The following is a 17,510-nucleotide window of genomic DNA, read 5'->3' as shown; positions in this document are numbered from 1 at the left end:
GCTCACGCCTGTAATTCCAGCACTTTGGGAGGCCAAGGCAGGTGGATCACGAGGTCAGGAGTTCAAGACCAGCCTGGCCAAAATGGTGAAACCCTGTCTCTACTAAAAATACAAAAATTAGCCAGGGGTGGTGGCAGGCGCCTGTAATCCCAGCTATTCGGGAGGCTGAGGTGGAGAATTGCTTGAAGCGGGGAGGCGAGGTTGCAGTGAGCCAAGATCATGGCACTGCACTGTAGCCTGGGTGACAGAGTGATAATCCAACTCAAAAAAAAAAAGAAAAAAAAAAAAACAGGGTGCTGAAATAAAGATTAATGGAGATAAGGGAAGGGTATTTCCTCTCTGAGGAAATGATATTTAAGCCAAGACCTGAGAGATGAAAGGGAGCCAGTCCCATGAAACAAGGACAGATGTTTTAGGCCGATGGAACAGTATGTGCAAAGGCCTTAAAGAGGACCTCATATGAAGCTGTGCAGATTGTTCAGGGCACAAACAAGCCTGGTCCTGGAGGTAAAGGGAGTGCTGAAACCCAGCCAGGCTCTGTTCCCCAAGCAGTGTGCCACCGTAAGGGGAAGGAACAGGTTCTTTTTCTGAGCGTCATAAAGACACTGTGTGAGCTAGTAATAATCTGAGCCTTGAGGTGGAAAGAGGATGGCTCTGAGTCCTTTTCTCTTGGTCCTTGGACTGCAGCCTGGGTTCACATCCTGGGATCTTGCCCTCAGCTTACAAATACCCATCCCCATATGCCTGCCCATTCTTAGATTAGTCTATGTTTGATCTTATCTATCAAATGATAACAACTCAGATTTACATGGCATTTTACATTTGCTTCATATCTCATCTGATCTTCCAATTTCTCTGTAAGGTAGCTAGGGCAGGCATTATTCATTAATTATAATTTGCATACAATACCATGAATAGATTTTGTGTTTTGGTTAGTTATGTTTCAATAATTCTATATACCCCCTAACCAACACCTAAATCAAGATACAGAACATTTCCAACGGGCCTGAAAGTTTCCTTCTGCCACTGTCCAACCAAATATCCCACCAACCCAGTACTACCTAGGTAGCCAGTGTTTTGATTTCTGTCACTATTGATCAGTTTTTTCAGTACTTGGTCATCACGGGAATGTAATTGTGTAGTAAGTATTCTATTGTGTCTAGCTTCTTTTGCTTAATCTGATGTTTCTGAGATTCATTCACATTATTGTATGTCTCAGTAGTTTATTCCTTTTTTATTGTTGAGTAATAGTCCATAGAATGAATATATCACAATTTGTTTAGCTATTACCCTATTCTTGATATTTGGGCTATTTCCAGGTTGGCTGTTTTAACTAAGACTGCTATATTCTTGTGTAATTCTTTCCGTGAGCATTTATTTCTCTTTCTTGTGGGTAGAACCCAGAAGTCGAAGTGCTGAGTCATAAGGTATATTATATTTAACTTTGTAAAAGACTGTCAAACAGTTCTCCAAAGGTATACCATTTTATACTCCAATCAGCAAACTAAAGGCACTATAGTTGCTCCACAACCTCACCAACTCTTGGTTTTAGCCATCCTAGTGGCAGTAAACTAGTATCTCATTTTAATTTTATTTTATAATTCTCTGAGGACTAATCATATTGAGCACCTTTTTATGTGCTTATTGACCATTTGTATATCTTTTATTGTAATATGTCTATTCTAGCATTTGCAGGGTGACTACTATTAATTTCATTTTATGGATAAGAAAATTAAGACTCAGGTCAAGTGGCCAAAGACTGCAAAGATTCACAGCTAATAAGTAGCAAACCCAAGTCTTTTATTCATATCTCCTGACTCTAACTGGTATTTCATTTCCAATATACTGGACTTTTTCCTACAATGGGTCTCAAGCTTAAGCTGCCCTCATCGGTAATCTTTACAGCATCCTGAACCTCAGGACCTTTTAGATAAGGGCACAGTCAAAAAATTTATAGATGTAGACAAAAGAAGAGGTGAATGATTTTATATTAACTGAAAGCAACATAATGTTTTTTTAAATAGTCATCAAAACCATCACTCTAATTCTGGAGTTCTTGTTTGATACCTGATACCCTCTCAGGCAGAGATGTATTCTCAGTCTCAACTACTCAATGCTACCAAGCTTGAAATAAGCCCTTCTTGTTCAGGTGCAAATGTGTTTCACTGGGCTACATGTAACTCTCTTCAGCCTATTTGGTTTTAATTCAATCAGTTAAAATAGCCACAATTTCTCCTGTCCATATGCCACATTGCAGTAAGTTAATATTTGCTTAATGAAATGTAGATGCTCCTGAGGCTTGATTTTCTCACTAATATAGCTGGAGGAGATGGTGAATATGGAACATGATTCATTCTCTCTCTCTCTCTCTGTCTTTTTCTTTAAGAATTAAATGTACTTTGAGGTTGAAAATGTCATAGAAAACTCCCACTTTTCCTTGATGCTGAAGATAAATCACTGAAGGAACAATGAGAATGGATAACCAGCCATGGTTATAGTTGTATTTGACAGACTGAGTTTGAGCATCTGACAAATGGGTGAAACATTGTGACTCCCCTTTCAAACTAAGAGGAGACTATGCTAGCTAGCAGGGCAGCCCAGACAGAAGGTGCCTGTTGCTGTCCTTTTAATCCTCTCTGAGCAAAATCTTGTACTTTTCTCCCAAATAGTGAAGGAAGTGAATAAGCCATTGACCTTTTAATTCCATTCAATGCCTTTGCTGTGCTGCAAGGTGCATCCAGTAGGTTTCACAATGCGGAAGAATGACATTGAATATTTGGCATATGCAGTCCTTGAGAAAGCTCCTCTACTCCTTAGAAAGTGGCTAGAGCAGCCCATTCAGACCCTGCTCTATCTGGTTTCATAGGAGTTCAGAATCTGGGACAAAATGAAGAAAGAGAATTTGGACAGGAGTCTGAAGACAGAAGAACTAGGCCAGAAATAAAAGGGTCGCACCAATGTCTGTGAAGAGAAGATGGGAATAATAGAGATGAGGCTACAATTTAACAAGATGAATCAGTCAAGCCTTCTTAAAAGTGTTCCTACAACCTCTTCAACTTTCTTTTTTTTTTTTCCTCCTCTGTTCTTCTTTCTTCTCCAATTCATTAAATGCCTCTTTGTTGCTATATGCCTTAGGTCAGACGCTCCTGACATTTGTACAGCAAACTTCATCTGACGTTTTTAGAAGAAAGGGGACAAAGTTTTTATTTTCAGCTGAGAGTAATTTTAATGGGTAAAGTGGCATTTACAGTCAATGTTTAACTGATAGTGCAGATGGCCTTTATAATTGCTGGGTCTTATTACACAGCTATATGTCTTTATTATTATGTTTGAATGTGCAAATAGAATTAACTTTCCTTGCTTCTCTTAGTATTTCAAATTCTCGCTGTGATTAATTACAAAGAATTCTCTCTTTAATACTAAGGATCTGATTCCATGAAGCTGTGGAGATAAACCAAGGTGGCTTTTCCATTTGTCAAATGGAGGAGGTATTTCTTATGGCAGTAGAAAGCTGAGCAATTTGGCAGGAGACTGGGTCACAAGCCACCCACACAAATATCATCTAAGGAACACTTAGGCTGTGAAATAAATGGAGAAAAGGACCTGGAAAATATGGAAGGCTTCTTTAGAGATTTATTTATTTAGCAGTTAGCCAAGGGTAGAGGACCCTTTTGGAAATTTGGTCTTGGGGGCCTAAAATTTAACTTAAGCCTAGATTCAAATGCCAAACAGAAGTATTCCTAGAAGAACTGACAAAAAAACAAAACAAAAAAAAACCTCGTTTTGATTGGCACTCAAGAGAGAAAAATAAATGAGGGTGGAAGGAGGAGAGTTTTCTTTATGGCTTGACTGACCACCAAAGCTATCCAGATTCCTCACCCAAATCACCACCCACTGAGTGGAGCCACCTAGGGTAATTAAAGGATCAAATGCTCCTGTGCTATATTGTAAGCATTTATAAAGCACCAGTCCCACTAATAGAAACATCTTGTTGGCTTTCTCTGAAGAAAACCTGAATAGAGAATAGAATTCTATTAATGAGTGAGGCACATCTACATTAGTTCCTTTTTAAAAAAGAAAACATTCCTGATAAATAACACACGTTTAAAGCAGATTTCAGCGCGCTCTCTGAAGAGATCACATATATTGACTCTGAAATATCAGACCATATGTCCAATACAAACCAAGACTAGCCGGGTTGAAATAAAGCATTTTTTTCTTTGTGGCAGAGTTCTTCTATGTGTTAAGTGCTCTATGGCTTCTTGATATCATAACATGTTAGAGCTTGAAGTGACTTTCAACATCATCTAGCGTGACCCCCTCACTTAGAGGAGAAAACTGAAGGTGTTTTAAAAAAAGAAAAAAGCCAGAAGAATCTTCAAGAACATTCCAGTTGCTGTCCAGAAACATTGCAAATCAACCTTTTTAGATGCTTCAGCAAAAGGGAAAACTCCAGCTCGCCTTCATCTTTGACTCATAGGAAAGGTGTAAATCCCACCCACGTAGTTAAAGCTTTCTTGCTGGACTCCTGCTTATTTTGAATTTAACAAAGGCTAAAAAGCCCATTGTGAAATGTTTGTTTGGAGGGCCAGAATCTAAACTTGCATTCCTTGTCATGGTAATTTTTTTAAAAGAAGATGACAGATTGGAGTCACACAAAGGGAGAGACTCCAGCAATGCTAGACATAAGAGACCATCAGAAGAGGATGCTCTTTCTTTCTGGCTTGCTGTTGTTATTTTTATTTTCCACGTACTCCTAAGGGTATCAGGTTTATCACCATGGCTGGGATGGGGCTTGGAATGTGGTGGACAATATGACAACAATTTCCTTCCTGGTGTGTCCCTGAATGGCCAGCGCAGTCAACACATAATCAGACAATCTACAGCTGCACTGTTGCTGTTGACAACTTCATTATGCCTGTGATATTCAGCTGGGTAATTCATTTCTCCGGCTTGGCAATATCTCCTGATATGCCTAAATGGGTTCAATGTAATTTTGTAAGCTTTTGAGGATGCTGCCCCTTCCCTTGTGAGACACGATACACGTTGTCTCCCCTTGTGCTTAGCTTTGTCCTAATATGGGAAACAATGATAACTACCACCAGGAAATAGCGTTGCCTTGTTCAGCTCTTTAGTGCAGATTAAGTCTCTAGACCACAAAGACAGGAAATATTAGTGATTGGAATGACACAGTAGGTCACTTAATGTCCCTTGTAACTGCCTTTTTTTAATTTTATTTTTATTTTTTGGCCTGCCTTTGCATTTAACCTTCATATAACCAGGGCATTTTTCTACAAAATCAGATGGCCTTGCCAATGATGTAAAAATAGATAATTAATGGTTCTGAGGGGGGTGTGCTGGCCTTTGGCATGATACCTCTACCATCGCCAATACTGTTCTGAAATGGAAGAAGCAGATGAGAAATTAGAAATATGAGCGTGCATAGCATCCAACACCAAAGCTGCCCTTTTCCTTAAACTGGGAAAAAGTATAAAATGCATTCCTCTGAGTTATCTTTAATTCTTTTCAATTAAACCTAAATGTATTGAAAATTATCTACCATGCACAGGGCCCCAATCCAAGAGCTGAGAGGGAAATTCAAAAATCAATGAGGCCCAGGTCCTGCCCTCATGGAGATTTCAATCCAGTAAGGGAATTACATAGAGCCCCAAGTAACTCTAATGAAGTTAGGCTGTGCTGAGAGTTTTAACATCGTTATAAATACTACAAGGAGAGAGGAGAAAGACATTCATTCCATTGGGAACATAGAAGAGAGGTGAATAGGCTGTCTTCAGGGCCACCTTCCTTATTCCACCAGCCAATCTGTATTCTTTTAAGAAAATCTGGTCTGCTGAGAATCTTATTGGAGTCAACTTCTTAGTTCTGAGAGTTAGGACTACTCATCCTATCTGATTTCTAAGTGCTTGTTTGTCATCATTGATAATGATCTGTTCCCAAGTATCTCAAATGAAAATGGAGAAGATAGCATAAAGATAGGTCAAAGAGTCTTTCAGCTTATTCTTCTATCTTTTTATCTACCTGTTTTCTTGACTTTATAAAGCTAAATTCTCCTAAGTGGACTCCTGTTGGCAAGTAGAAAATAGAGACTGAATCTGTGACTTTTAACTACAGATATTTCAATATTAAGATTTTCTTTACAAAAAAAGTGAGGAGGAAGAAAAAACATAGACAAAGGAGGAAGAGGAGGAGGAAGGGTCTGCCTAAAATTGAGTGGTCCTTTATCCTTCAGTATTTTGACTAATCAACTCAACCATTTTGACTTGTCTATTAAATAGTTACCTCATGGATTCCAGCTTCCGTGCCTACTGGTGAAGATTCATATGATCTGATGGGTAGCTGTACACATACATAGGGTTTTGAAAAAGCTGAAACTCTGAAGTCTGATAAATGTTCTATTTTTTAATCTAGACAAATATTGGTTTATGAGTTATCAAATCCTAGAGTATTAACCATTTCATTTTCAAATTGTTTGAGAATTCTGCACAATATCCTTAAAGTAAACCAAGACACAAAAATCATCTTTGGCTTTGAATCACCAGTAAAAGACTTCCCCAGAGGAACGGCCAAAATGAGTGTTGTAAATGGAGAGGGATCCCAACATCTCTGCCATGGATAATAGTCCTCTACCACAACTGCACTATAGTCCAGATATCACTATACAGAGGCATGATTGAGGTCCAATTAGCCACCAACCTATTACACACTTTATTCATTATGACCAAATCTAGTGCATCAAAAAATACAGATGGCCTAGGGATTGGTCATAAGAAGCAACCTGTGCTGGCTCCTTTTAAAGAGAGTTAGGTGAATACTGCCACCTATTGATAGGTGAAATTTATGCTACAAATTCCTACTGATGTGCTAATGCTTATCAAAGCAGATCTCATTTCTCAGTTGGCCAAAGCATTTTATCAGCCCGAACTTCATAATTATTTACATGTTTTTGGTGAAAAATAATTATGTTACATTAATATAAAACAGCTAATGAAATGTATTATATTTCTTATATTATTATACATATTATGTATTATTTCTTATTTCTTGGCAAAGGAATGAAATGGAAATACCAAAAACTTTGCAGAGACCTGGGTTTGAGTCTCAGCTCAGTCCCTAAATGCACATAAACAAGCTGATTAATCTCTCTGAACCTTAGTTTCCTCATCGATAAAAAGTGGATAATCCTACTTCGTAGGGTGTGAGAATTCAGTGATACCATTGCATGGCACGTAGAAGGTATTTGATAAATGGCAGCATTTATTATTATTTTTCCACTGAGTTATTAAAATTAACTATTTTGATGTAATAATTGGTAATATGACAAACCACATCATGTATCAGACTCTGGTGAACTCTTCCACATGGTTCCATTATCCTTTAGCAATGCTACTTGTCTAGTATAGTATCTTTGACATCCAAAATTAAGACAGTGTGAACATAAATATTAGAACCTGAAGTGTGCCAATTGAGAAAATAGGGATAAATGGGCTTCATTACCAAATGTCTCCTGACTGCCCTAGAGGATATATGGGGCCGAGCAGATAAAGAATTATGATAAAATGTTGGAGCTGCATATAAATGGGGCTTTGTGACCTGCTGGATAAGGTTGAGACTTAGAGCCAGACTCAGGAGGCTCACATTCCTTCCTCGGCATGGTGTGGGGGATCCTGGGCTCATACAGACAATAGGGGATTCATAGCTTGAGAATTCTAATGATGACTGAAAGGAGGGTGGCAGCCAGGACAAGAAGGCTTTTCAGAAGCATGGACTCTGATTATCACGTCGGTGCTACAGGCCGGTGAGAGGCTGCTGAGAGGACGGATGAAGCCGTTCTTGGAAAGCTTTCAGTGAAGTGTTTGTAACCTCCTTTAAGAGAATCCCATTTCTCAAAAATGTGGCACTGGAAAATCCCACATGATTAGTTCAGATAAACACTCTGTCATCGGACTGCACTACGAGGAATATGGGCCATCTCTTTCCGAAGAGTCTTTTTGAATGCAATGTGTCTCGTCTCCAAGACTTAGAGAAAAATTCCAAAAGAGGCTTTCTCAGGATATTTTGAGGCCGTTACTTTTAGTCTGAAAGGTCAATTGGTGCTTAAAACAAAATAATCAAGAACTAGCATGCCCGTGAGCAGTCTGCATCTTTTCTTTAGAAAAAAAAAAGTCTGCTTTGGATTGAATAGCCAATGCATTCCCCCACCCCTTTTCTTTTTTCTTTGGGGATTAGAAATTGAGAGGGAGGAGGAAGAAGAGTTTCACATTCATTACTAACAACTTTGCACATAATAAGCATATTCAGATACACCCTGGGGTGTTAGTTTTCTTTTCCTATTTTTTTGTCTCCTTTTTAGCAGCTTTCGGTAAGTAGCACATTTTATTTTTTAAAAAAGAATCGGAGCCGTTATTGAGCAGCCGCGCCCTAAGGAAGGTCAAAAGATTAGGGAACGGAAGTAGGCTGGCCAGGCTCTCTGCTGACCACAGTAAGGGAATGCCACTTTCTTATAATTTCATTTTGAGATCCTGATGAAAAGGCACTCCCTAAGAAAAAAAAAAAAAATCTTCGCTGAAAAAAAGTGAAAAATTGTTAGAAAATAGCCATCAAAAAGTGATCAATTTAAATTTATGTCTAACAAACAAACCACATGGAACTAACCACAGGGCAGACATGCATTTGCAGCGATATATGGACATTCTCAAAATATGGTCAGGATTTTGCAGGGGAAAGTGGACATTACTGGCTTCTGATATTGGTGGGCTTTGGCCTAATTTTGCAAGTATTCTGAAATTCTACACATCATATGTCACAAATCAGAGGAGAGTATACTAAAAGAGACCTTTGAATTTAACTGATCCAACACTCTCATTTCACAAGTGAGAATAATGAAGCCCAATGATAAAAAGTAACTTGCCCAAGATCACACAGCTGGTGAGGGGCAGCTCAAGGACTCAAGTTCAAACTCCCCATTCTCAGACCCAGGTTCTTTCCAATGAACTAAACAACTGCAGTGGGAAACTGCAGACTCTCACATTTAATGGAAACCTTGTACCCATGCCCCCTGGAAATGGCCCTGAATGTTGCTAGAGGCAGCTCATCTGTCACAGCCTGGGCTAAAATCTTTACCTGGTGCTAAATGGGTTCTTCAAAGCATTCTATGAACGTCTAGGCACATTGACATGACTCCAAGGACTCAGCTTCTGTTCTTTTCTCTGTCTTAAAAAAATAGAGCACAGACCATAACCTGCATGCCATAATTATCTCTAGGTGTATGTACTGGAATAAATTAATGTCATCATCATCCGCCATCATGTAGGCTAAAACTTTACGTCACCTTCAACTTGTCTCTCTCTCATCCTCCCCATCCCCTACCTATACTATTGGCAATCCTGTAAGTTCTATCTCCATATATAGGACTTTCATCTCCTAATTTAGATCTTCACGGGCCTTCACATCATCAGTGTCTTCCTGCTTCTGGGTTCTCACCACTATCCACAATGGCCAGGCCAGGTGGATCCTAATCAACTATTCTGGCATTCTCCTGCTCAGATCACTGTCACCTATGGCATAACATCCAAACTCTTTAACATGGTGTTCGAGCTCTCCCCAATTTAGCTCCTGCTTACTTTTTGAGACCAATTCCATCAGCTCTTCCCTGCATTATTCACTCCAGTACACTGGACTACTTGTCATTCCCTAACAGCCCCGGAACTCTATGCCTTGACACTATGCCTTGACGCCGAACCTGTTTCTTCTTTTCAACCTGTAGAGAGATCTTCATTCCTCCAGTTCCAGTTCAAACGCCAGCTTCTCTGTGAATCTTTTCTATGTGTTACAGAAAGAAGTAATAATTCTATGTTCCCTTAGCACATTGCTCATACTTTTTTATGGGACTTACTTAGTTCTGCCTTGTATTGTAATCGGTTGCATATCTCTTGCTAAGTATATCTCTTTTATCTTTGAAAAGATGCCCTGTTCATCTTTGAATGGGAGCAATGCGCCCTCCCAACCACATTGCTTCATTTAATATCTGCATATAATAAATGATTTTCTTTCTTAATTTTACTGAGCACTCACTAGGGCAGGAGGTGTAGTGGCTGAAGGAGAAAGATGCAAAATAAAACACAATCCTTGTCTTTAAAGGAGCCTTTAATTGAATCAGTGAGACACATTCGCAAATATCCTAAGCAAGTTAAATAACTGTGGGGGTGGAATTGGGTGGAGGGGAAGTTCTGAGTGTGGAACAAACATTCTCAGTGTTCCAAATGCGAACATTGGTATTATGACATGGAGGGTGGAGTAATGGGGGAGGAGTAGAAGGAAAGAAACGGCAAAGCTGCCTTTAGATCCCATCTCGTGCTGTAGTCATTATTAGAGTCTTCTCTAGGTCTAGCTAATCTCACTTATACTTCCCTCAGAACCAGAGAAATCTTCCCAAAACAAGACTGTGATCATTTAACTCCCTGTTCAAGTGTTTGATGTTCAATGAATCAAGCATCAAATAATTGCAGGCTTATGCTAAGAGTTATAGAGTACCAGTCTGCAGAGATGAGACGAACTCCAGGAAACAGCCAGAGAACAAAAAGGAAGAACATCCTGTAAAAGTGCTAGGAAGTGGGAGACAAAGTAAGAGTGTGATCAATATGGGCTGAGATTAATCCAGAAGGATTAATTAGAGGAGGCAAGCCTTCTGTGGATGGTCACTTGGCAAGAAACATTAGACATACCAAGAGAACTTTAAGGTTCCTTTCAATTCTGAGACTCCATTTCCCATTATTACTTGAGGTGATTTATGTATTCATTCAATAAATACATGCTAAGCACTTCAACAAAACATCAAATACTTATCGAATGCCTTCTATGTGCCAGGAACTCTGCTAAACCCTGGACATACAGCAGAGAATAAGAGACTTTGCACTTAAACTCTTACAATATAATGGGGATGACTGATGCTAAACAATGAAGTGTAATAAAATATAATGGATATAATGATGGCAGAGTATAAGGTGTCGTGCTTTCAGACCACAGAGCAGGGACCCTAACAGCCTAGGGGCTAGAAAAATATCTCTGAGAGTTGATGTTTAAGCCAAGATTCCAAGGCTGTACAGGAGTTAGCCAGACATAGGAAACTGAGCATCCAGGCAGAAGAACACCCATCATATTTGATGATCTGGTATTCAGAAAGAATATAGCATGTCCAAGGAACTAAGAGATATTCAAAAAATCTACAGCATGGAATGCAAATAGAAAGGTGGTGAGAAATTAGGCTAGAGAGATAGGAAGAGCCAGAATATGGGAAATTTTTCTAGGGTATGTCAAGGAGTTTATACTTCATCAATAGGCTCTAAGTAACGTTAAAGTATGTAGCACAATGAATCTAACCTACTAAATACTTACTAAATGTCTATTGAAGAGTAAATTAATGAATACATGGATGAATTAATGAATTTCCTTTGCAATAAACATGGGCTTTTTGACTCCACTTGAGTATTTGCTCTAGAAAGTGTTGCTACTATTATCAGAGGCACTCTCCCCTTAGGTCTGCCTGGCACGTGTAACTCATGACCCCTGTGAGGCAACCCCCTAACCTTAGTAGAGTTACTCAGTCACCTACCTTACCACAGCAGATGTAATTCAAGTAAGTCTGCATTCAAGCCAAAATTTTTCTAGATGAAAGGGTAAAGTTTTACCTGGCAATCATTTTGGCCTAAGCTGTGCAAGAGAAGCCGGACTCTCTTAATCCTTGATGAAAAACATAGCCCTCTAAACCTCAAGGGCATGAATATTCCTAAATTAGATTATTCATAGCAATGCTTCCATGGACAAATAAATCCAAGGATAGAAAGTGATAGTAAATGTTCAAAAGAGAGATTTTGCCTTTTTAATAAGAAAAGAAAAAGTAAGACAATTGTTAAAAGCTAAACCAAGCTCTTCCTTTGGCCACCCAGGTTTTATGAGTCACTGAGCCCTGCCTCAGGTCAGAGCTCCAGAACAACCACCTGTTGGGGATGAGCGAGCTATCAGGGGGAGATAATGTCTCTAGAAAGGGGGAGAGTTTCATGAATACAAGATGTCATTTCCAGGATTCTAAGCAATTACCAGGCCAGAGTTTAACTCTCCACCCTCTTGTTTATGATCAAGAGACTTTCTCCTGACTTGCTACAGAGTCTCATTCAAAATTTGAGAGTTTATTTGGCTCCAGGTATAAATAACAGACTAGTCAGTGCCTAGCAGAAGAGTCCAAAATTACTCCTGAAGTCATCACAGCAGCTAAACATTCATTTGGCAGAGAAAGAATCAGAACAGAGCTTTAGAAAGATTCTTAATGCTGTTGTTAGTGTCACTGTGTGTGTGTGCATGTGTGCAGTATTCATATGTGCTATCAATCGGCAAGTCCCACCCCTCAACATAATAAACAGCCTGTGAAGGTCATTTGCCATTTTATTTCAGTGAGAGCCATTAAAAATGCCTACATATGCAGCTTTCTAGGAAATCTATTTGTGTCTTTCATTAGTCACGTAAAGCACAATGCTGTGAAAGGAGCCCGGTATACCCATATGTGGCTGGCACAGAAGCAGCACTGGAATCTTCTTCCTGAGACTGAGCCTCTTGCTGTCCTAAGTCCCACATCTGCTGACTACTTTCTCAGAACCCGCTCAGACAAAATCCCAAACACAGCTTCAGCAGCCCTGACTGGATTTAGAGCTTTCTTAAGATGCCCCCCCTAGCTCCTGCTAGGAGCTTGTAAGGAATTGCGCAGGTGCCCTGTGGTGAAGGGATGTGACGGCCACTTGTGTGCTTCTGGTCCCCGACGGCTGTGGAAACAAGGGGGCATCTGGCCCCAGAAGGGCTGTAGATCATTTGCACTCACAGATTGCTGGATGAGCTCTTGGATGCCAGACAATATTTCTTTCCCTGCCGTTGATGTAGTGACCCACTGCCCCTCTGCTCACCTCTGAGTGACAGTTGGTTCGGATTCAGTCTTGTTTGCTATGAAGCTAGTTGTCTCCACAAGCCGTTTCAAATGGTCCTCACGGATACAATAGGCTAAGCACACACTGAAGTCATGGTATCCTTTTACTACACGCACACAAGCTACAGGAATCAAGCCTTCCCCGGGCTGCAGTCTAGAGAATACACCTAGCCTCTGAGCCAAGCTGTTTACCTCTCCCTTTCTCTCCCTATGCATCATTTGCTCTTTTATTTTGCATTAAGAGTAGCTTCATGATCATGGATTTCGGCTCTTGCCTGTAGTGATCCTGTTCGCATTTTATTCTTTACACAGAATAGGAAGGAGGTTCGCTTGCTTTGCACAGAGGCTGAGCCACAGGAGAAAGCAAAGCCAATGTGATTTATTGAATGAAAGCACTGGACAATTACCAACAACTTGTTCCTCTGCTGCCTCGAACAGCATAAACTGGTAAGTCAAATTTACTGTTGTCTTTCTTCATGTGAATATGGAGCTTTCTTAATTACTGATTATTTTTAAATGCGTATATGTTGCTGTGGCTTAAATGATACTTAAAAATCTGCATCTTCCAAAGTTAGCTGCAGGTGGTCCATGAAGAATACACACAAGCACACACACACACAGTGGTCTGCAATTGTATATACACGTCCATGTGGAGAGACAGGATGGGGGTAGGGAAGCCCCATTTCTGATAATTGGGCAATTTGTTTGCAGTAAGCTTAATCACATTAAGTGCTTGCATAACTGATTAGCATTAGCTATGAAAAATAAATTACTGTTTTGTTGTATAAAATCATTTTCCAGTCAGGTTCCTGAATACCTAACAAAACACCTGTTGGGTCAGGTAAAGATGGGTTCCATCGTGCTGATAATCCTAAATGCAAACCCAGATATATTACTGTCTTTAATCCAATTTTCAGACTGGGCAAGCAGAGTGGAATGCCAGCACTCTGTTCATCCTGGGTGAGTGTGCCCATAAATAACATTATGACTGTGATACTGAGGATATCTGCCAAGGGAATCAATGGACATATATTTAAATCGTTGCCTGATCCACCACTACTTTTGCATCTATATTATTTAAGTCTTTTCTTTATTTCATAAAGATATGGTTGCTGAGGTGCACTGGGTTCAAAGTGGGATGTTCTAACTATCCAGTTACCCGTGCTGATCATTGGCCTGGTCACGGCCATCAGGAGCTCCGCTGATAATCAAGACTGAGTTTGCTTCTGTACTGGGCTCCAAAAATCCACATACTCACTTGGTTTCTTCATTTCCTAAATAAGAGATAGGCCAACCTCAGCAGAGAGAGAAAGTGAATGTAGAAAGATATTGCTTTTCTTACCACCATCCCCACCCCCACAAGTCTCCTTAGTCTTTTGTTTGCCTGGCTACCCCAAGGCTTTATGGCAGCACCAATCCATCTCTGGTGAACTCGGAGTCCATATAAGTGTCATATAGAGTTTAATGTCTTTGGTGCACTCTATCTGCAGTATGTCACTGGCTGTTCAGACTGTTCAGACAAAGTTGTGGCCTTGGGTGTGACAAAGATGAATGATGTTAGAACAATGAGCAGCATGCTTCTCTAAATAAAAACCAAAGTTATGAAACTGGAGAGATGGGTGAAGTTCTGCCTGGTGGAAAGGATCTCCAAGCCACTCAATCACAAGAGCCAAGGTCATTCTCCCAGGTGATTTGGCTATTTTACAAATGATGACATTCTAATGCAAGAAGACTGAATTGCCCACTGGTTACAGGAATGGTGAGATGTCAGGATAGTTGCATATTTGTGCTGGTTCCCAGATTAAAGATGTGTCTTTTGGAAATTTCCTTAGCCTCTGTGGATCTCTGTTCTGCCATTCCTTCTATTCCTAATTGTTTCAAAGAACACATGCTAAGCTCAATTAATGTATTCGTGAGATACTACTTTAGGTTCTTTTGTTAAATGATGAACTAGGTATTCAAGATCATTGTTCATGTACTTTAATCCAGGGGTCATTCATCTGAAATACACAGATGAGAGTTTATGTGAGGATGAGAAGATATATGTCCCTTCCCTCATCTAAGGGATCCAGAACACTCTGAAGGAAGCATGATCACACTTAGGGAATTAGAAGAGGAGAATGGAGCTGAGCAGTGATGTTAAAAAAATTCAAATTCAAATAAATAGGTCATGTAAATAAACAGAATTTTTAAAAATATTGATTAGTGATAACTGATTTGCTATACTTACGACCCCAAGATCCTAAAGATCATTAGTATTTTGAAACAAACATGGAAGTATTTTTTTCAGAGGGTAGTTCAGATATGGGTATAATCCATGTATAGAACTTATGTCAACTTTCAGTTGCTCAAATTGCTCCTGTTCCCATGCATATCGAATTAGCAGCTGCAAATGTACTATGATTTGAGAAGCTCTAGAAGGCTTATTTGCATCCCCCAAAATTTGTCCCATCTCTTAGTATTAGGGCACCTGGAATTCTTTCATCAGAGATTCAATTAAGTATTGATGTCTTTTATAAAATTCAAACATTCCTAGGGGAAATAGTAAAGTAAGCCACTGATACTTTATGATAAATAAATGTATTAAATTGTTTCTGCTTCAAAGTTAACCCAAAGGATGTGGAATTAGTATTCCATTAATTATTCTGCTTTGTATTTGCTTCATACCTGTCTCTAAGCACTTCACTTATAATTATTATTTCACTCTTCATCAGAAAAATAAGTACCCTTAGGGCAAGTTATTTCCTTCTTTTATGGATATCTGGATTAGACAATACCATCTCGATTTCCTATGGGCTTTTGAGAGTCACATTGTGGAAAGCCAAACTCACTATCTTTTCCCTTTCTAAACTCACTTCTCTGCCTATGTTCCTTTAAAAAAAAGTGGGGACGGCAACCTATCATGCACCCAGTCAGCTAATAAGGCTCACAGAATTTATCACTGGGTTTCCTGATCTCTCTAGCCCCTTCATCCAATCACTAACAAAATTTAGTCTATTTTATTTCCTTCATCTTCTGAATCTGTTGAGCCCACCCCATCCCGATTGCCACAAGCTTTAGTTGAAGTCACCAGCGCTCATGGGGTAATTTTTTAAGAGTTCCATACTTGGTTGTCCCCCACCACTGTTCCTACATCCCTCCCCTTTCCAGCAATCCTCTAGCTGCTACCAGAGCAATTCTCTAAAAAAGCAAATCTCAATTTTTCCTTCAAAGTCTCCAATGCTGCCCCGTTGGGTACAGGTTAAAGTCTATGATTCTTATCATGGCATGCAAGTCCTTTGGTGGTCTGGCCCTGCTACATACATCTTTAGGCTTCTTTCCAAAGGTCCTGGCGTGGTTGATGAAATGTACCACTGTGAGTGTCCGAGCCCAGAAAAACTTCATGGGGACCCTCACCGGCACTGACTTAACAGTGACACCATGATGTTTCCCATCTCTATAGCCAAGCTGAACTATTATACCTAGAATGCCCCTTTTCCCCTTCCTGCTAGTTAATTCATCATTCATCATTCAAAATCCTTCTCAGGCATCACCTTCTCTAACCCATTTTCCCACCACCTCTTATCTGATGACCACATCCTGTCACACAGAAAGTTCATCACTCACCCCTCTGTGCTACTTCTATGTCTTAGGTTTCTTGAGAAAAGTGTTTAGAGGTTAAGATCTCAAATCTAGACTCATACTACCTAGGTTTGAATCCCAGATTTACTACTCTTTAGTAGTGCCTCAATTTCTGTCTGTGTAAAATGGAGATAATAATAGTCATTCCTTCACATGGCTATTATGGGATTCAATAAGTTGATACATGTAAAAACACTGCAACACACTGAATGCTTATGTTTCTCTGAAAGCCAAATGTTGAAATCTTAACCCCCAAGGTGGTGGTATTAGGAACTGAGGACTTCAAGAAGATATTAGGTTGTAAGAACCCTGCCCTCATCATTGAAGTTAGTGCCCAGACCCAGAGAACTAACTAGTTCCTTCTACCATGTGAAGATATAGCAAGAGGGTTCTGTCTTTGAACCAGAAATTCAGCCCTCACCACACATCAAATCTACTGGTTGCCTTGATCTTGGATTTTCCAGTCTCCAGAACTGTGAGAAATAAATGTTTGTAAATAAATATTTGTGAAATACAAATATTATTGTAAACAATAAATGTATTGTTTACAAGCCGCCCAGTTTATGGTATTTGGTTATAGCAGCCTGAAGGAACTAAGACAGGCATTATTCTAAATAGCACCTGGCTCATAGAAAGTGTTATAGAAGTGTATTAGTCTGTTCTCACGCTGCTACTAAAGGAAATGTATAAAGGAAAGACTGGGTAATATATGAAGTAAAGAGGTTTAATGGAATCACAGTTCTACATGGCTGTGGAGGGCTTACAATCATGGCAGAAGGCAAAGGAGAAGCAAAGGCACATCTTACAGGGTGGCAGGCAAGAGCACTTGTGCAGGGGAACTCCCATTTAAAAAATCATCAGATCTCATAAGACTTATTCACTACCATGAGAACGGTATGAG

The 17,510-nt window shown here is 39.7% G+C and overlaps 1 protein-coding gene across 5 annotated transcripts in view; it reads left to right on the top strand.

The window, feature by feature from the left end:
* The window catches only part of ANKFN1 (ankyrin repeat and fibronectin type III domain containing 1), a 350,740-nt gene that overhangs the window by 160,344 nt on the left and 172,886 nt on the right, over nt 1-17,510 (top strand). For all 5 annotated transcript variants that reach the window (XM_054535672.2, XM_054535674.2, XM_024235192.3 and 2 more), the window contains one exon: nt 13,301-13,435. In XM_054535672.2, coding sequence (XP_054391647.1) covers nt 13,301-13,435 — 135 coding nt within the window. The remainder of the gene's footprint in view (nt 1-13,300; nt 13,436-17,510) is intronic.

This window comes from Pongo abelii, chromosome 19 (genome assembly GCF_028885655.2).
Source record: "Pongo abelii isolate AG06213 chromosome 19, NHGRI_mPonAbe1-v2.0_pri, whole genome shotgun sequence".
Taxonomy (NCBI): domain Eukaryota; kingdom Metazoa; phylum Chordata; class Mammalia; order Primates; family Hominidae; genus Pongo; species Pongo abelii.
This window is presented reverse-complemented; position numbering and strand designations above follow the sequence as displayed.